At 40.9% G+C, this 19,603-nt stretch overlaps 1 protein-coding gene across 2 annotated transcripts in view; it reads right to left on the bottom strand.

The window, feature by feature from the left end:
• The window catches only part of POD1 (POLLEN DEFECTIVE IN GUIDANCE-like protein), a 143,400-nt gene that overhangs the window by 69,204 nt on the left and 54,593 nt on the right, over positions 1–19,603 (bottom strand). For both annotated transcript variants that reach the window (XM_087684361.1, XM_087684360.1), the window contains exons 4-7: positions 3,598–3,749; positions 453–559; positions 286–374; positions 28–101 (exon numbers count right to left, since the gene is read on the bottom strand). In XM_087684361.1, coding sequence (XP_087540487.1) covers positions 28–101; positions 286–374; positions 453–559; positions 3,598–3,749 — 422 coding nt within the window. The remainder of the gene's footprint in view (positions 1–27; positions 102–285; positions 375–452; positions 560–3,597; positions 3,750–19,603) is intronic.

The following is a 19,603-nucleotide window of genomic DNA, read 5'->3' on the forward strand; positions in this document are numbered from 1 at the left end:
GTAAATGGCTCAAAAGAAAATGCATACCTCCAAAACATTATAAACAACATATAATTTGATAGTGGCCTGACTCCTTATCATGTGATAAATGTAGCTGATATCTAAAATCCCAATTGCAAATGCTCAGAATCTGATTTGAAGTATTTCCACCATCCAAGCAATGTTGAAGTTAATTCAAAACCAAAGCTTGGCAAATTGCTGCAAGTAGCATCTTACAACAGATAGATATTAATAATAACTCTTTTAGGAAAGCAACGATTGTAAGCATGCAATAACAGAGATCACCTGCTTGCTGCAACAAGGTTACCCCACAGACCAACACAAGAACAGCACCTAAATCAGAGAGATCATCTGCTTGAAGCCTTTGAAACTGCCTGCCGATGAATCATTAGAAAGCACTACCACACAACTGCTGGTGATTCAAAACAATACACAAAACAAAACCATCCTACCTTCTCTGGAAAAAGCATCTCCAAAGAAAAACAATTATCCGTAATGGCACCACAGTAAATAATGACAGAAAAGAGTCGAGACAGACCAAAAATCCAACTATGATAAGCTGACATAAACACAAGCAAATGTTAGTCAACTAGCCAGGTAGCTAGAAAAAAACCAATTATAGAACTAGAAATATAAAAAGAACACATATTTAATCACAAGAATAGAACCGAAAGCTATGTAGAGAAGAAGATAGCGTATCAATTACATGCATACATCACCTCCCTGGTGCTAGCGTGCAGTTTGATTATATGGACTGAACAATGGTTTGAATCAAAGAAAAGAGCTTGGAAACGGCTACATGTAGATATTCTGGAAATTTGAAAAGAAAGCATAGTCGATGGCAAAGGCTACTGACAGATCGATACAAGTGACAGTGCTTGCTCACCCTTGTGATCTGATAGCAATCTCTCCCTTACCTTTTCAAGTGATCCTTCTCCCCAGATAAAGATTTTGACATACAAATACCATTACCAGGTGTGCATGCTCTTATAATAATCTAGAAAGTTTCTGGCAGAATCTTTCCAACTGGAATGCTCTTGTAACAATCTAGAAAGTTTATGGCAAAATCTTTCCAACTAGACAGGAACACAAAATATGATATGTTCTGCTCTAGTTTTTGAACTACTCAATTCGAGGTAACCAGAAAGGTTCAACTACTTCGTCAATGCTAAGATTGCATACTGGTCAACCAGTACCAAGTCACCATGTACAGCCCAAAGGAGCTTGTAATTGACCAATTACAACACAAGTATTGACTCAGCTTTTAAGGCTATCTCTGGTTCATCAAGCCACCACTGCGATGATCCTTGAGTTCCTACCTGTCACATGCATCCTTAATCAGGCATCCAATAGGCATTTGGGTCACACCAACCAACTTCACAAACGTAATGGCAAAGTGGATGTACAATCTCCTATCACTACTTATGGTGAGCCTTGGCATATATATAAAAGTCGCTATGAGCCTCACCAAGTAGAGCCCATGAGGATCAACCACTATTACCCTCTTGAAAGTCAGGTTTAAGAGGACAGGCATTAGTCCTTTGATCTATGGTAGTAGCTTTAATCTTGGACGATGTGACACCAATCCCTCACTGTCCAACCAGCATAGGTCTGGGCCTCTGGCTGTAACCTCACAAGCATGGTTGCATCCCACACAAGAGGGGCATCACTAGTTTGTTTGCAAATGCCAATTTGTGACCTATTTGTTATAATTCATGATTCATTGCCCTGGAATCTACCTGAAAGCATCAATAGGTACGTGGCGTTAATAGGTAAAAATACTTTTAAAGTCCTAATGTTCAGCCCAATCATGCAATCCCAGGTCATGCCCATTTAATGACCATTATATATGACTAATTATACAATCAGAGGTCAGTATTGATTGCAATGATTTACCCAGTTATACAACGATGGCTCAGGCACTGATTTGCTCCAAGAAATCTCTGCACCCATACCCACATCTCCCAAGAGTCTCAACCAGATTCCAAGAAAATGCCACATAAAAATGAAGCAACACAAAACTCTAATGCTGAAGATGACGCAATCTGTTGGCACAAAACATCTCACTTATCTAAAACCACAAAGGAGAAACCCCATGTCACGCAAAACATGGAGCTGGGAGCACCTAAATTGGCCATTATGATCCAAGCAAGAAATGCTTGATCTGTTCACAAGGGAATGGGCCACTCCTTTGAGAAAAAGGAAGCTCCAATAGATTGACTTGATAAATTGAACTCTGATAGGATTCTGGTACCTTTTTGGATTGGGATATTTCAGGTTCTAACCCTAGCTCTTGCAAAAGAGACTGTCGCCTTATTTTCTTGCTTATGAGTTTTGAGTTTTTGAGCTTTGGCTTTGAGGCTTTTGTTAGATTTTATCTTTAGATTTGCTTTTGATGTACAACATTTACTTCACTTTTCTTGCTTGTCTGCTTTTTGGGTTAAAAGCAGCAGCCTATGCATATATCGTCTTGGAGTGAGGGGCTTCTATCTAACACACAATTTTTAAATTTGGACTTTGGAAATGTCTGGATAAAATGTTTGTATACTTCTATGGACATGCAAAGCTGACATATCATTAATCTTACTAACAGATGCTCATCCACTGCAAAATCCAGACATACCCATGTTTGTCACATTCACGATTAGGGTTTTTATGTATCCGTCATTCATGACTAAGGTTTTTACTTGTTCATCACTAAAAAACCTAATTGAGCACATGAGCAAGAGTTCCATGCAATGTAAATGCCCCAAACCAGCAAGTAAAAAAATGGCCAAGCACTCGCAGGTAAATCTGTATGAAAGAATGCAACCATGAAAATTTGCTCTTACATTTTGTCTATTTGTGGAATTCATGGTCCATTTAAACAAGATTATACCTCATCGTCTATATTTCATTAACTTGTACCCAATAACCCATGTCATACAGTACATCTCCAAAGAAACTCGCTTTTCAAATAGCCTTGTTTACATCCATGTCCCCATCAAAGTAAGGCTTTGGTTGTTTTTGTTTCACATATTGTAGTTATAATATAAGGTACAAGAATAGGTGTATAATTAGCCATCCTAACCAAAGTTTTGACCAGATTGTGACCATCTTCCAAGGCAGAATGGCAAATAAAACAGCAGTCCCTCTGGCAAAATGGAAGAAGGGATTCATGTTTCTTATTCAGCAGTCTGTCCTGCATTTGCTGGTTTTTTTTTTTGTGGTATGGCAGTTCAGATTTGTCATAGATAGGCTCAGCAATTGTCACACTATAGTTCACCACCCATCTTAATGCCTGTCTACCACTTATGTAGTATGCCACAACGCATTTGCTCCATTCTAATTATAATGGAGCCTTATAATTGCATGCATAAAATGGAAAACTGTGAACAGGCACATTGTCCAATTCTGCATCAAAGATTGGAACAACAGCAGTGTCAAGTATGACACCGGTGATCATAACCTAACATACACATGAACATTGGAAACACGAAGGTGTTATGCTACACTCATCAAAATCTAGTTTCAAGGAGACATGAATGTTAAGATACTGAAAGCTTGACAGACCTCAAACTTAATTTAAAGATAAGGATAGATTCTTGCACTGCATACCAATTCACATCTCCAAGGGACGTGAAACATAGTATTGTAAACATGTTGCCGTTTCTTGTCAGTCTCAGCAGATTGTGTATCTTGTAAGTAGCGTGGCCGAATAACTTCTCCAAGAAAATAGCGAAAAGGAGAGGTATTGACATGCTGAGAACCTGGCTTTTCACAATAAATAATTATGCCATCTCAGATTCCTCTAAAGACACATGCTTAGAGTGTACAAAAATACAGCCAAAATTAAAAATCTGGCCATCCTCACTGATGCATGACTAACTTGGAATGTTCTTGAGACAACTTTAAGCATCTAAGGTTGCAAATAATTAAGCGCTTCTATTAAATCGACATAAAACCAAATACACTGATCAAGTCAATGTTGTCTGATCAAGTCACCAGTAACTTAGGAATCCTTGCCAACATAAATCTGCTTGACAGTATGTGTCTCACAAACTTCAATTCTGTTTTCACTCAGCACTAAACTGCTCAACTTTGAATTTTTGCCACCTTCACTCCTTGCAATCAATCTTGCAGTGAAAGAGAATAAAGCAGAAATAGAGCAGCACAAATTCACCCCAACACAACCAACAGATGTCTTACTGGATAATGGGACATATGAACCAGACGGAAATCTCTGAACAGAATGCATCAAATGAAACTAAATGGTGGCTATATTTTAGGCAAGAAAACTGCACAAATGCACCCCAAACATAAGTCACAGATGTATTACTGGAGAACAGGAAGAGACGCACCAGACAAAAATTCTCTGAGCAGAATATACTAAATGAAGCTAAAGGGGGACTTTTTAAATAGGCAAGAGAACTGCAAAGAGCCAAGCAGTCGGATGCATCTGATGGTCTCGGCTGCTCTATGTTCGCTCCAATTTTAGATCTATTTCAGTTTGCAAACACAGACTTCGTCTGTTTTCCTTTAATTGTGTGTTTATAAAAAATGAGAGGTTTCAATACCAGGGGGTCAATGTGAGCACATGGCTCATGTAAAGTAGATATTGAACCACAAGTTTGAGATGACAAAAGAACTCAGTGTCCTTCATCAAAATAGCAGCCCAATTCATCCAGAGGCACAAGGTTCAGCATCTTTCAGGTGACGATAGGCTTCATCTAGGTAAAAAATTTCAAAATTTCTTTGATTTTGCTCCAATTTCACAAGAAAATTTGGGGCTTTCGACGATTTTGGCCTTACTCATCCCAATTAGGGCCAAATTCAGCATTTACTGTGAGATTGAGCACCATCAGGGTCCAAATTTCATAGAAGTTCTTCAAATTTCTCTTTAATTTCGTAGTAAAATTTGAGGCTTTTCACCATTCAAGCTCAATTTTACGCAGATTTCTTCAAAATTTTTGGGCCTTTTTTGAAATTCAAAAATCAGGCCTTCATTCAGCTTCAACGGCAACATTCGACATCATGGTTAATCACCCTATCCATAAAGAGAGGTATAGTTCCACATATTCAATCATGCACGATAGCTAAGGATGCATGGGATCAAATTGCCTCCTTATATCATGTGTGCAAGCACAAGTTGCTTACTTACATAAGCAACTACAAGACATTTGCATGGAAGGACAAGGTAACATGGATGCCTATCTCACTGGCATCAAAGATTGTCAAGGGCAATTATTGAATATTGATGTAGTCCTAGATAATCAGCTTGTTTCAATTACTCTTAATGGTCTACTTGAATCTTATCAAAGTTTTGTTACCACTTTGTGGCTGGTAACTATGGGCAGCCAAGTTGCCTATAACTTACTGCAAGAAGAACAAGGCCATCTCAAACCGCAACGCTACTTTGGCAACCGAACAGGCCTTTTCCACCCATCATCATGGAAAGGGCAACCCTAAAGCCGAAAACAAGGCTGCTGATCAAAAATCAGTAAACCTTCATGCTGGTCATCCTTCTATTTCCATACCTTCTACATCAAAGGCCTTCTCCCATGCTGGCCCATCTTCTTCCAACCCTTCAAAAGGTACATTCAACAAATCCAAGAGGTGCAATTACTGTCAAAAAACAGGGTACAACATCATTGAATATTGAAAGTGCATGTAGAGTTGAAGCAGAAGTAGATAGAGAGAGAGGAGCAGGCACTTTAATCAAGGTGCACAATGATCTAGAACTGAACAGTGTTGAAGAGTGAGATGGAGTGAGAGTGAGTCGACGGATAGGTGTGTACCAGCGTGGTGCACACAAAGAATAAAAGAATGTATTTATACTTAGGGTACGATACACTTACACCCGCTAGGGTGAGTTCACATGTGTGAAGTAATATATACACGGGAGAGCGTAAAGGGCCTTTACACTCAACAACCTCGCACTTAAAGGTCCGAAACGAACCTTTAACCAACTCCCACAAGTCTAATGCAATGCTCATGTTGAGCCTTTGCAAGACTTTTAGTGAGAATATCTGCAAGGTTATCCTGTGATTTGATCTTAGTCAGGGTGACTAGACCATCATCCAGAACCTGTCTGATAAAATGATACCAAACATCAATATGTTTGGTACGTGCATGAAACATGGCATTCTTAGCCAAGCATACAGCGCTCTGGCTATCACATCTAAGTACAGGTGTTTTGGTGGGCAGCCCGAAATCCTTGACCAAATGACCAAGCCAAACTACTACTTTTGATGCTTCAATGGCTGAAATATATTCAACCTCAGTGGTAGAGAGTGCTACTATTTTTTGCAATCTAGAGCACCAAGAAACCGCCCCACTAATCAAGGTAAAGATATACCCGCTAGTAGACTTGCGAGTATCCAAGTCACCTGCCATGTCTACATCACAACATCCCTACAGATCTAACGTACCCTTGCCATAGCAAATACATTTTTTTTGTGTGCTCTTAAGGTACCATAAGATACATTTCACTGCTTTCCAATGTGCTTTGCCAAGATTTGACATGAACCTGCTTACAACTCCTACTGTATAAGCAATGTCAGGTCTAGTGGCAACCATAGCATACATGAGTGATCCACAAGCTGAAGCATAAGGAACACCCTTCATAGTACTGGCTGCCTTATCATCTTTTGGGCAATCTGCTTTGCTAAGCTTAAGATAAGGTGGAAAAGGTACACCAAGAGGTTTAGCATCAGCCATAGAAAAATGATCAAGTACTTTATTGATGTACTTTTCTTGTGAGAGAAGTAAGAGATGTTGCTCTCTATCTCGTGTTACACGCATGCCCAAAATATGTTCAACTGCACCAAAATCCTTCATGGAAAAGGTTAAATTCAATTGTCTTTTCAATGCATTAATCTAGCTTTTATGCTTACCAACAATAAGAATATCATCCACACAAAGCACAAGTATAATAAGGCTTTCATCATCAACCTTCATAATATATAAGCAGTGATCTACACTACTTTTAAATCCATGTGAGAGCATGAAGGCATCAAACTTTTTATACCATTGTCTAGGAGCTTGTTTCAAACCATACAAGCTTCTCTTAAGCTTACATACCAAATGCTCCTTTCCTTGTATAACAAAGCCTTCGGATTGTTTCATGTACAGCTCTTCTTCCAGATTACCATTCAGAAATGCAATAACACTTCCTAAGATTTATGCCCTCCTTTTGTGTATAGCCCTTAGCCACAAGTTTGGCTTTGTATTTGGATTTGCCATCCACACATTTGATTTTATAGACCCATTTGTTAAGAATGGCTTTTCTATCCTTGGGCAATGTAACCAAATCACAAGTATCATTCTAATACAATGACTTCATTTCTTCCTACATAGCTAGCTCCCACATTTTCTAGAGGCTCACCTTCATCCGTGAGCAAAATGCAATCCAAAGAATGATCAAATCTTTGTATAGGTCTTCTAACACGTGTAGACCTTCTTACCCAATGATTTGTGTTATCAACTAATGGATCCACATCCAAGGGAATGTCAATGACCTCATTGTTTGGCTGCTAAACTGCATGTTCAGGTTGCTGTAATACAATTTCAGGCTGCTGTAATTCATTTTCAGCATGCTGATTTTGGTGCTCGCATCCCTTTGCTGCTCATTTTCATCTGGCTCAATAATGCTACACTAATTGTCATAATCAGCATCAAAAGGAGCTGAATTTTCAGTGGCTGATGGCTGCTCAAGTAACTGATCATGAAGAAATTTAACTTCCTTTTTTACTAAGTCATTAGATGTGACATTTTTCGGTAGCTTTGACTCATTAAATACCACATCTCGGCTACGTAGCACTTTTTCATGGTTGAAAGCCAAACTCTATAGCCCATTTCACCTTCATCTCCATAACCCATGAAGATGTCTCTACGAGATTTCATGTCAAGTTTGGTTCTGCTATCAACAGGTACAAGTTTGGTTCTGCTATCAACAGGTACATGTACATAGCATTCGCAGCCAAAGACCCTTAAGTGGCTATATGAAGCAGATTTACTAGACCAAATCTCTTCAAGGATGCCACTTTCAAGTGCACAATGTGGAGATCGGTTGCAAATATGCACCGCGGTTTTAAGTGCCTCTCCCCAAAACGATTGCGAGAGATTAGCTGTGGATAGCATACACTGAATCTTCTCACATAACGTGCAATTCATTCGCTCAGTCACACCATTAGATGATGGATTGTAAGGAGTTGTAAGCTCTCGTTTAATCCCATTGACATCACAAAACTTATTGAATCCTTTAGATACATACTCTCCCCCATTATCTGTTCTAGTTGCCCAAAAGAAAGCAAGCTCTTCTTGATACCAGGTACATACCTAACATCATGAAAATCAATTCCTGACCACTTTCTAGAGCAAGGTGTATGGTGCCCATTCCTTCAATATCACATGCATGATTGTTGCCAAGATAGACTTTTCCAAGATTACCTTCTGCATAAGTAGAAAAACACTCAAGAGATGGAGTTACATGAAAAGAAGCACCGTTGTCAACAATCCACGATTGTGACAAACCATCATGAGCTGACAACAAAGCATCTATCACATCTGTTTTAGTGATATACATGTCCTCCACTGTCATAGCAAGCGGATCTAAAAATGCAACCAACAAATCAGCATCTTTATTCTTTTTTATTTCCTCAATAACAACACTAGATACCACATTTTATTTTTTGTCTCTTTAGAGGTAGAGCTGCCATCCTTGTCATTCTTTTTTCATTTTGCATTAGCCTACTTCTTGCGTTCTTGTTCGTTTTTAAAGTACCTGCAATCGGGCTTTTTATACCCTTTGCGAACACATTGATAACAAGCTACATCTTGCTATTTTTCCTTGCCTTTGCTGCAATTTTTGTTTTTATTTACAGCATTATATCTTTTTTTCAGTTCTTCCTCTTACATTGTAGGCTAATCCACTGTTTTCCCCACTTGCCTTGCATCTAATCTTTTCATTGAGAATAGAACCACGCACACCATCAAATCAAACTACATAGGCAATATCAAGCCCCTTTATATCAACCAAGATATCATTTGTGACGGCCATTTTAATGTTAGTAATGGCCTTTTTATTCATTTTAGCCCAATCCTCATCTGACAAAGCAACAAGCTTATGTTCTGCTAAAGCATCATCACAATCCTTTAGAAAGAGTATACCCTGCATACGATCTTTCCAAAGATCAAAACCATTCCCATCAAATTTACAAATCTCAAAGAGATTCTTTGTGTCAGATGTAGATGCACTACCAGCCATCTTTAGCAGTACACAACTGCAATAAAGAGCTGAATGCTTAAGAAATTAGCAAGGTTGCTGAATTGTAACAACAAATACACACTCTTGTACTTCCAAGGTGTCCAAGAAGCAGATATTTAGCTGCAATTTCAGTCTCAAGTACTGATTACAGCATATACATGAATCAAAACTAATACATTTGCATTAAAGACAAATCCCACTTCAGTGATACATCACCAAAATTCCCAAACGCAATGACCCAAACGTTGTATTTACCACTGTTTCACTGAATAGTGAGTACTCAGCAATGCATGTACCAAGAGAAGCTGCCCTTTTTCAACATTTGAATCATCCAAAACTCAAAAGACTCCCACTCAACAATGAATGTGCTGCAAATTTCACTATCCAGTCTCGAATCGACTCAAAATACATCACCAATGTGAAAAGCCCCAAAATTTCTGCAGTGAATCTGCTCCAATAACATCAATACATCTTTCCAAGCATCAAGTATAGGCTAATGTTTCAGAAATTTCACAATTTCTACAAAAGCCTCAAATTTTGGGATCCAAGAGTGCACAATTTCCAAGAAATTGGCTCAAACAAGCAAAAAATTCACTTGCATCTAAAAATCCCTAAAATTTTTGAGACCAATGCACTCAATGTCTGCAATTTATGGATCAGGAGTCATTGACACGTGTCTGGCACCAAATCTAGGAAAAGCCCCAAATTTTAAGGAGCAAATTTGCACAAATTCATGCTCTATGCTTGCTCATGTGAACACTCGAAAGAGGGGGAATAAATCACACTGAAAATTTTTTATTTTAAGAAAAAGAAAGTATTGGGGGCGATGTCGTGCTGACCTAGAGCTCACATCGCCTCGCCACGCGCAACCTTCGTCTATCGCCCACGCTGGTCATCAGCCCGTCACTGGTCGTCAGTCCGTCAACTGCCTACGTCCCCCGTCTGCCACTTGTGCACTGGTCGCACTAGTCCCCGTCAAATGTTTGCTCCCTCATGTGATGTTGATTGGTTGATTGCTCTTCATCAGTCCCCAGACTGTTACGCCTATTGCCTGTCACACTCCTCTGTGTTGACTACAAGAGTCACCTTAGTCTCCACTGCCTACGTGTAACCTAGGTTTGACAGTTGTCCCTGCCCTATCGAGCTTGCAGCTGGCGACTACTACCTATGGCTTGCGAGAACCATTGTGACTCTAATATCAGTTTGTAGAGTTGAAGCGGAAGAAGATAGAGAGAGAGAGAGAGAGAGCAGAGAGCAAGCGCTTTAATCGAGGTGCACAATGATCTAGAACTAAACAGTGTTGAACAGTGAGATGAGTGAGAGTGAGTTGACAGATAGGTGTGTACCAGTGTGGTACACACAAAGAATAAAAGAATGTATTTATACTTAGGGTACAGTACACTTACACCCACTAGGGTGAGTTCATGTGTGTGAAGTAATATATACATGGGAGATCGTAAAGGGCCTTTACATCCAACTGTGCATTGCATTGGAAAAGGAGTTGTCTGGTCTTGTTATCATACACGAGACCATGAACTATACTCGGTTTAAGGATTATAATTTTCATTCAATGCCAATATAATCCTTCCATTCATGATACTTTTCTAGCTTTTACAATCAAATATGAAGCAAGGACAAGTATGCAATTTCATACTTCCAAGGCCATCTATGGTTAGAACTATTAGACAGAGAGCGAATAACAAAGTGAGAGAGATTCTAGGTGAGCCTTTCCATATCAAGGCTAGCTTCAAGGGCAAGAAAAAGGAAGTTGTACTCAATGAATTTAACAATATTTTCCTTGACTTGCCCACCCTACAATGTTTACTGATCACATTCTATGACTTGTCACTAGAAGAGGCACAAGGAGTGGCTAGATTTGTGGTTAAACTTAATGAAAGTAAGATTCTAAAATGCATAAAACTAGAGAGGGAGGGCACAATCATGTGTGCCAACAATGCCTCTTATGCAACAAAAGGCATTGATCATGTGCATGTTGTCTTTGTTTCAAGCACTCCTTTAACATTGCACAATGTTCTCTATATGCCCAATATCAAGAAGAATATTATCTCTATATCAACCATTGCAACTTCAGGGTTTCGAATCATTTTCAATGGCACCCGATGCATAGTATATGATGATCAAGCTTCTTCTTTCATTGTCTTGACAGGCACCCTCACTAAAGGCCTCTACCATCTTGATACATATGATCAACACCTCGTTGAAACTCCTATCGATCGTGCCTTATTAACAAAGAAATCTTTCCAAGTTCCACATTTTAGGCATTAGAGGCTTGGCCACAAAATTATCGTGCATTGATGAAGCTCCAATCATAGGATATAGTCAAATATCTTGGAATTGTTTGTGAAGCCGATCTATTTGGTAACATGCACCATCTTTCCTTTCCCAAGGATTCTCGTATTGATTCTCCATCTATGTTGCATCTCGTCCATGTCAAAAAATGACTACGAGACTAGAGAGAGAGTAAGGTTTGCGAAGAAAAACACAGAGTAAGTATGGCAAAACACACTGAGAGAGAAAAGAAACTCAGAAACACTCCTCCAAGCAACTGCCTATCGAAGTAATCGCACACTAGAAGGTGAAGGATAGCTATCGAGGGAGCGGGGAGCGAAGAGCAATCTTCTGATGCCATCAGAGATGAGGAAGATGATCACCAACTATTGAGGGAGCGAACCACAGTCCTCAGATACCGCGGAGATGGCCTCGCTACAAAACACAAATGCTAGATGTGTGTGAGCTGCCAAACGCAGATGTTGACAGCCCAGATGCTAACACCAAGTGTGTGGATATTGACGCCAAATGAAAGGAGTGATAAAGGCTACAAACGCAAACACCAATAGTCTGTGTGATGACACTTATGGCCTGAGAACCCTTGAATTTGCCAAATGCAACAGTCAAGATGATGCCAAAAGTGGGAGGGGTGACACCTGATGGTGGAAATCCTCCAGGAGTGCAAACGCAAGCCTGTAGCCTGACGCCAAGGTATGGATGTTGTCACTAGGTAGAGGAGTGAAGTTGCCAACAGTTTGATGATGACACCAACAAGGTGGAGTCTCCAAACACAAGACTTGATTATGGAAACAAGACACTTGAAGGAGAAGAGAAAGGGTGGCCATGAATGGGAAGCAGTGGTGTGGAGAGAAAAGAGTGTTGGAGTTATGGAAGAACGGTGAAGAATGACTAAAGGGATGGTGGTTGTCGTGAAGAATAAATGAAGTGATGGCCTATTTATAGGCATAAGCTATCTATGGTGGTATACCATTGTGTGGATGCCCATTGAAAAAGTGACCAGAATGTGGACACCAATCCATTTTGGGGTTGTCATTGCAAAACCCTAAATGAAGTGTGTAAACTAAAGAAGTGGTTTCTCAAGAGTCCACAATGATGTTTGTGGTCTTATGTGGACCAAATCTCTTGGTGGATTCCAATATTTTTTCACCTTTATTGATGACAAATTTCAATTCACTTGGGTATATGGGCTGCAATCTTAAGTCTTAAGTTTTCTATTGCTTCAAGACTTTTATTGCCATGGTGGAGAACCAAAGCGGGTCTCGCATTCAGAACCTTTCCATCAACAAGGGGGTGAATATCTTTCTAAACAATTTTCAAAGCATCTTGCATCTTGAGGATGTTAGTAGTCTAGTCAGCTCATGTATAAGTTTGGGCTATGCCTAGTAGTACTAAGGTATCTAGGCATTTTTTAGTGATTATTATGATGATTATTTTGGCATTTTATGCTGGTCAACCTGATGCCATTTATGGCATTCTTTTGGCCTATATATTCACGCTCCTCCTTCACACTCTACCATTCATCACTGCAGATCCAATGCATGCCTTATGGAGAGAGGGAGCCGGTGCCAATGCCCACGCACCTATCTACTCACTATTTTACACAACTTTCTCGTGTTTGGTATATGGATTCCATTTCCCGAGCACATCTCTAAGTTCTCCATTGCAATGTTCTTCTATTTTCTCTTTTCTCTCTCTTCTATCTTGTGTTCAGCAGTTTATTTCAGCATTCTTTCATGCTTCCATTGCTGCATCCACTTCTAACATGGTATCAGATTTTAGGATCTACACTCCTACTGTTGTTTTCTCCTGATTACATGTCTTCTACTGCTGATCACTGATTTCCCGACTGCTGCCTGCAAATCGCCCTATTTCCAGCCTCTGCAGTCTGCATTAATTACCCCTACTACCTCTGTTTATCTCCAACAATCTGGGTTTTGAATTTTTGCATTATTTGATTATGGTACTACTACATTTAATGCCTCTTTTGTCTATGTTTTGCCTCCTACAAGTTAGGTGACTGTATTTTCGGGTTCTGTTGGCTGTAATTTTCACCCTCTGGCTGTGTTTGATCAGATTTTGTCCTTTTGCAGCAGTTATTTTCTGATAAGCTATCTCTACACTGCATGTGAACTTCAATCTGTATTGTGCTTTGGCTGTTCTCTCTCTCTCTCTCTCTCTCTCTCTCTCTCTCTCTCTCTCTCCCCCCCCCTTTATTTTCTCTTCCTATCCTCTCCCGATGGCTCCTCCCTACTATTCTACTGATGACAAATTACACGGCCCTAATTACCTAACATGGAATGATGTTATGAAAGCATGGTTTGTGCAAAAGTGGTTATGGTACGTTGTCTCTAGAGCTTTTGAGCAACTTGAGCATCCATTGCTGCATCCACTTCTAACATGGTATCAGATTTTAGGATCTACACTCCTACTGTTGTTTTCTCCTGATTACATGTCTTCTACTGCTGATCACTGATTTCCCGACTGCTGCCTGCAAATCGCCCTATTTCCAGCCTCTGCAGTCTGCATTAATTACCCCTACTACCTCTGTTTATCTCCAACAATCTGGGTTTTGAATTTTTGCATTATTTGATTATGGTACTACTACATTTAATGCCTCTTTTGTCTATGTTTTGCCTCCTACAAGTTAGGTGACTGTATTTTCGGGTTCTGTTGGCTGTAATTTTCACCCTCTGGCTGTGTTTGATCAGATTTTGTCCTTTTGCAGCAGTTATTTTCTGATAAGCTATCTCTACACTGCATGTGAACTTCAATCTGTATTGTGCTTTGGCTGTTCTCTCTCTCTCTCTCTCTCTCTCTCTCTCTCTCTCTCTCTCTCTCTCCTTTATTTTCTCTTCCTATCCTCTCCCGATGGCTCCTCCCTACTATTCTACTGATGACAAATTACACGGCCCTAATTACCTAACATGGAATGATGTTATGAAAGCATGGTTTGTGCAAAAGTGGTTATGGTACGTTGTCTCTAGAGCTTTTGAGCAACTTGAGCATCCTACTCTTCCAACTAATTTCGACAAGGACAACTATGAGGAAGTTGTGCTCACATAGGATACTAATCGTGCCCATGCCTATTCTGCCCTTCTTTGTTGTATCTTCAAAGAAGTTCTTCCGACAATCACCTCCTATAGAACTTCTTCCGAGATTTGGGCAAAACTTCAAAGGTTGTACGAGACCCCTTTGAACTTGTGTGCCGTTACCCTTTATGGATAGCTCCAGCAGATGAAGTTTGAACCAAAGAATACTATTCAATCATTCCTTACACAAGTACAAGACTAGCTTCAACATATGCAATCCACCCTTCCAAAGGCTCATCTTGAGGGGACTGTGATCTATAAGCTCCCTCTGAAGTTTGATGGTATGGCATGCTTTACAAGCCCAGACATCAAGGCCAATGAGTTTTACCCATATATTCTCAATACTGCTTGAGCATGAGGCATCTTTGCGGTTACAAGGGAGGCTTCCATCTCAGTACGGTGGCCCTAATAAGACCTTTGTAGCTTCAAAGAGGGGTGAAAGGAAGAAGAAGTCAAAGGCCTAGTATTATCATTGCGATAAGAAGAGACATTTACACAAGGATTGCAAATAGTTAGTGGCTTCAAAGAAGATGGAGAAGAAACAGCACCAAGATACAACCTACTACGATGAGTCATCCACCTCCTCCGACTCCAACTCGGATCCTCCAGCCAAGGCCAAGGCTAAGGTGCGAAAAGGATCATCTTCTTCATATCACAGGAAGGGCTTAGCATCCCCTCCTGCTTTCTAGTGCAAGTGATGCGATCATCCCTCACAACTCTCCAATGCCAGAGAGGGAGTGTGAGTGTTGAGGTGGGGTAGGTGAGCCTCATCTATACAAGTATATAGGTGCACAAGTGCCAGAGAGGGACATTCTTGATACATCGACCAAAGTCTAGCAAGTTTTGAAATCTTGGAGCTGGGATTGACTTCCAGATTGGGTTGTTACTTGATAGAGAGCGAGATTAGCTCCTAGTTTGGGCTCACATGAGGGGACATTTTGGTGGTCTTGGCCAAAGGCAGGGAATCCATGTTCATGTATGATCAAAAGAATTTTTGACAAGATGATCATATATTCTACTACGAGGCGTTAATGACACACACAAAGAGGTGTTATGACTCTTCTCTATTTTCAAGAGTTTGTATAATCACCATCAACAATTAGATTCTCTCCAAGACAGCTTGGTGGTGGCTTGATCACCCATTGCTTGGATATCCATGGTCCTATTGTAGTGTGTCTTCGTTATATGCACTATGATGAGTCATTATCATTGTATCATTGCATTGTATCAAATCTCCCAAGATCTGAGAAAGCGCGTCAATAGACTAGTCAACTCATGTGTGAGTTTGGGCTATGCCCAGTATTACTGAGGTATCTAGGCATTTTTTAGTGATTATTATGATGATTATTTTGGCATTTTATGCAAGCCAACCAGCATTAACTACTAGCTGACCTGATGCCATTTATGGCATTCTTTTGGCCTATTTATTCAACCTCCTCATCCACACACTGTCATTCATCACTTGCGGATCCAATGCATGCCTTGTGGAGAGAGGGAGCCAATCTCATTGCCCACACAATTAATGACTCACTATTGTACGTGATTGTCTTGTGTTTGGTATATAGATTCTATTTCCTGAGAACATCTCTGAGTTCTCCTTTTTAAAAGTTCTTGTGTTCTCTTCTCTCTCTCTTCTATCTTGTGTTCAGCAGTTTATTTCAGCATTCTTTCATGCTTCCATTGTTACATCCACTTCTGACAAAGGAATGGAAAAATAGATCCTAATGGAGATAGCAAGATACGTGATAAAGAGAAAGAATTTACCAAAATCTTTTTGGTTCGATGCTATTCTTTGCATTGCGTATGTTTTGAACAAGTGCCCCACAAGAGCTTTGAGCACCATCACTCTTTATGAAGTATGGACTAGCTCCAAGCCTTCTTCTCTCATATGAGGACTTTTGGATCATTTGAGTACACTCATGTGCCCTCTCAGAAAAGGCAAGAGTTGCATGATAAGGTTGTCCATTGCATATTTATTAGGTAAAAGCAAAGGATGGCGATTTTATAAAAGTTCTATCGGCAAGATTATTTTCAATCGAGATGTTATCTTTGCTCAAAAATGCTTTTCATCCTTTACTGGACTGCCAAAAACAGCTTATTATTGATGCTGCAAACATCTTTGACAGCCTGTTACCGCTCTTCCATTATTTCCCTGGCTCATTCTTCTATTCAACCCTCATCTCCACCATCTCTAGATACATTGCAGAAAATGAATCGGCTTGAATTACAACCACAACAACAGCATGATACCTTTTCCATAGGCAGCTCACTATCAATGATCATTTGGAGCATACAAGGTCTGAAATTCAGCAGGCCAAAAGAGTCCCTCTTTGGCTGCTCAACACTCTTTGGATAGCAAGCAGCCTCTTCCTTTGGCTGCCTACACACGAGCCTCTGCTCTCAAGGAATAAGATAATCTTCTTAACGTGTGCATTGGTGGCCACATCATGCAATGAAGAACCTTTATGATACAGAGATGCTTCAAATGATCGTTGGGTGGAAGCAATGAAGGCAGAAATTGAATCCATCCATCAAAATGAAACTTGGGAGCTATGTGACTAAGCACAGGAAAGAACATGAGAATGACAATACTTTGAACTTAACCAACTCGATCAATTATCATCATGAAAATTAGAAAGAGAGAGGAGTCAACAAAACACCACGTTGAGAGGGGAACTGGCCCCTCCCCCTTTACAGGAATGTATTGAAACAAAACCACGGGCACGAAGTGCCTGAACCATATACAAAAGGGCTGATTTGCTACAATTCTGAAAATTAGGATTTTGAAAGCCTACTTTAGGCAAACTCCGGGCAACAAGCTGATTTTCTTCTTTAGAGTTTGGATTAGATCAAACTAAGTAGAAACTGCTTCTTGGATGAGAGAGAGATAGGAGAATACAATGCATGTGGCTGAAATTTCAGCATAAGAGATTATCCCAAATGAAGAAAGAGACCTCCTATACATAAGTGTGTGGCTTGGATGCTTAAAAGTGGAAAGTAGAGACTACGAATGACAAGTATAGGGTTTCTCTTGGGCATTTCATCAATGACAACCCAAGTATGATTATAGGGCATTCTAGCCATTGGCCACCCTTGAATAGAAAGATGAACATTTAATCCATAGTAACAGGGGACGCCCATCTCGGGCCCCCGGGACACCGAAATGCAGTCCCGAGACGGGACACCTGTGTTGGACGTGGAGGTGGAACGGGGAACGTCCCCGTTCAAAAGCGTCACAAGGGGACCCCATCCTAGGGACATGTTGCCTATTGGGGATGGACTGACATGTTGCCTGTCGGGGACGGACAATCACCGTCCCCCGCTTTTGGGTTGTCTTGCCTCCCACGCAACTCCCGCCAAGCCGCCTCGCGCATCTCTCGCCTGACTCGCAGCTCCTCTGACGCCTGCTCCAGCTACCAACTCCCACTCCCCCCGCAGCCCGCCTTACTGCCCGCCCTGCAGCCCACCTTACTACCCCCCTTGTAGCCCGGCCCACAGCCCTTCTTCTTCTTCTTCTTCTTGTCTCCTCCTCCTCCTCCTCTTCTTCATTATCATCATCATCATCTTCTCTTCCTTCTTGCTCCTTGCAACTTGGACTCCTAGCCTCCCTACATCGAGCACCTGGGTCCCGCAATGAGCAACTGAGCAACCAGCATGGCTTCTTCACGACCGGCGAGTCGAGTCGAAGGGAAAGGTAGACGCACCGGCACATGGCCATGGTGGGATGAGGTAAATGCTGAACGTCCATCAAGTGGAGGCGGATCACGCCCTTGGTTATGCAAGCTGTGTCCATATCGGTGTACGAGTGGCACAAATAAAGTAAGGACCCATTTATTACATGAGCCAAGATTGGAAGTGCAATTTTGTCCCAATGTCACGCCGAAGAAGAGAAGGGAGCTTCTAAATCGTGTGGCTAGACAAGAGGCTCTATTTGCATCGAGGCGTGCACGAGTGGCAGTCGATCCAGCTACACTTGCAGCAGCGGTAGCAATAGCAGCAGCAGTTGATAGGCCTAGAGCTTCATCTATAGTAGCGAGTGTGGTATCCACACCACATGGAGTCGCTGGATTGAGTCCATATTCACCATTAGTGCCTTCATCCTCAACCATTAGACGCCAGACTACTCTCGAGGAAAGTTGGGACCCAATCAGAAAAGAGGAGACAGATTCAATAGTGACTCGTTTCTTCTACCACGACCATATTGCATTTCATACAGCCAGGTTTTGAGTCGTGATTAATTGATATGCTCGAATCTTTACTATTTACATTTTTTTTCTTAAATAATATAGTTTTTAAATTTATAAGTTGGTTATAACTTATATAATATAAACTTATAACTTATTCTAAAATCATGTCATCATGATAATTATTGTGTTTATTATTTTATGTCTCTAGGTCAGAGTACTTTAGAGCCATGTTGAAGAAGGTTGGAGAGTATGGACCTAACTATGTGCTGTTGAGCTAAAATATGCATTGCTGATTAGCCTCTTAAACAGCCCCAAAACACACTAAAAATGTTCTTTTAGAGTAAAACCCTAAAACGGGGAGCGGCTCGAGAGAGTTCAGTGGAAACCCTAAAACGGGGAGCGGTTCAAGAGAGTTCAGTGGAAACCCTAATTTTTGGGTCGCCCTTCCACATCTATAAATAGACAAGCTGCCTCCATTTAGCCATCATCCTTGTTTGCAGGTTACACCAGCCCACACACCCTCTGTTGCTGTTGGCGCCCAATTTCCAGCCTACAGCCCGCCTCCATCTGCTGTCCAACCGTCATCGACTACAGCCACATCATCTTCAGCCTGTCCATTGCTGTAGGCGACAGCTCTCAGCTGCTCGCAACTGCTCCAAACTGTCCCAGACTGCTGTTCAGCCTGCTGTCCATCATCTCCAAGGTCAACCAGCCTGCGTTTTCAGCATTGCAGGCCCCGACACTCTCAGACACTGTTTCAGCCTACTGTT

Source organism: Lygodium microphyllum, chromosome 9, assembly GCF_053477565.2.
Source record: "Lygodium microphyllum isolate KBCC chromosome 9, Lygodium_microphyllum_v1.1.10, whole genome shotgun sequence".
Lineage (NCBI taxonomy): Eukaryota > Viridiplantae > Streptophyta > Polypodiopsida > Schizaeales > Lygodiaceae > Lygodium > Lygodium microphyllum.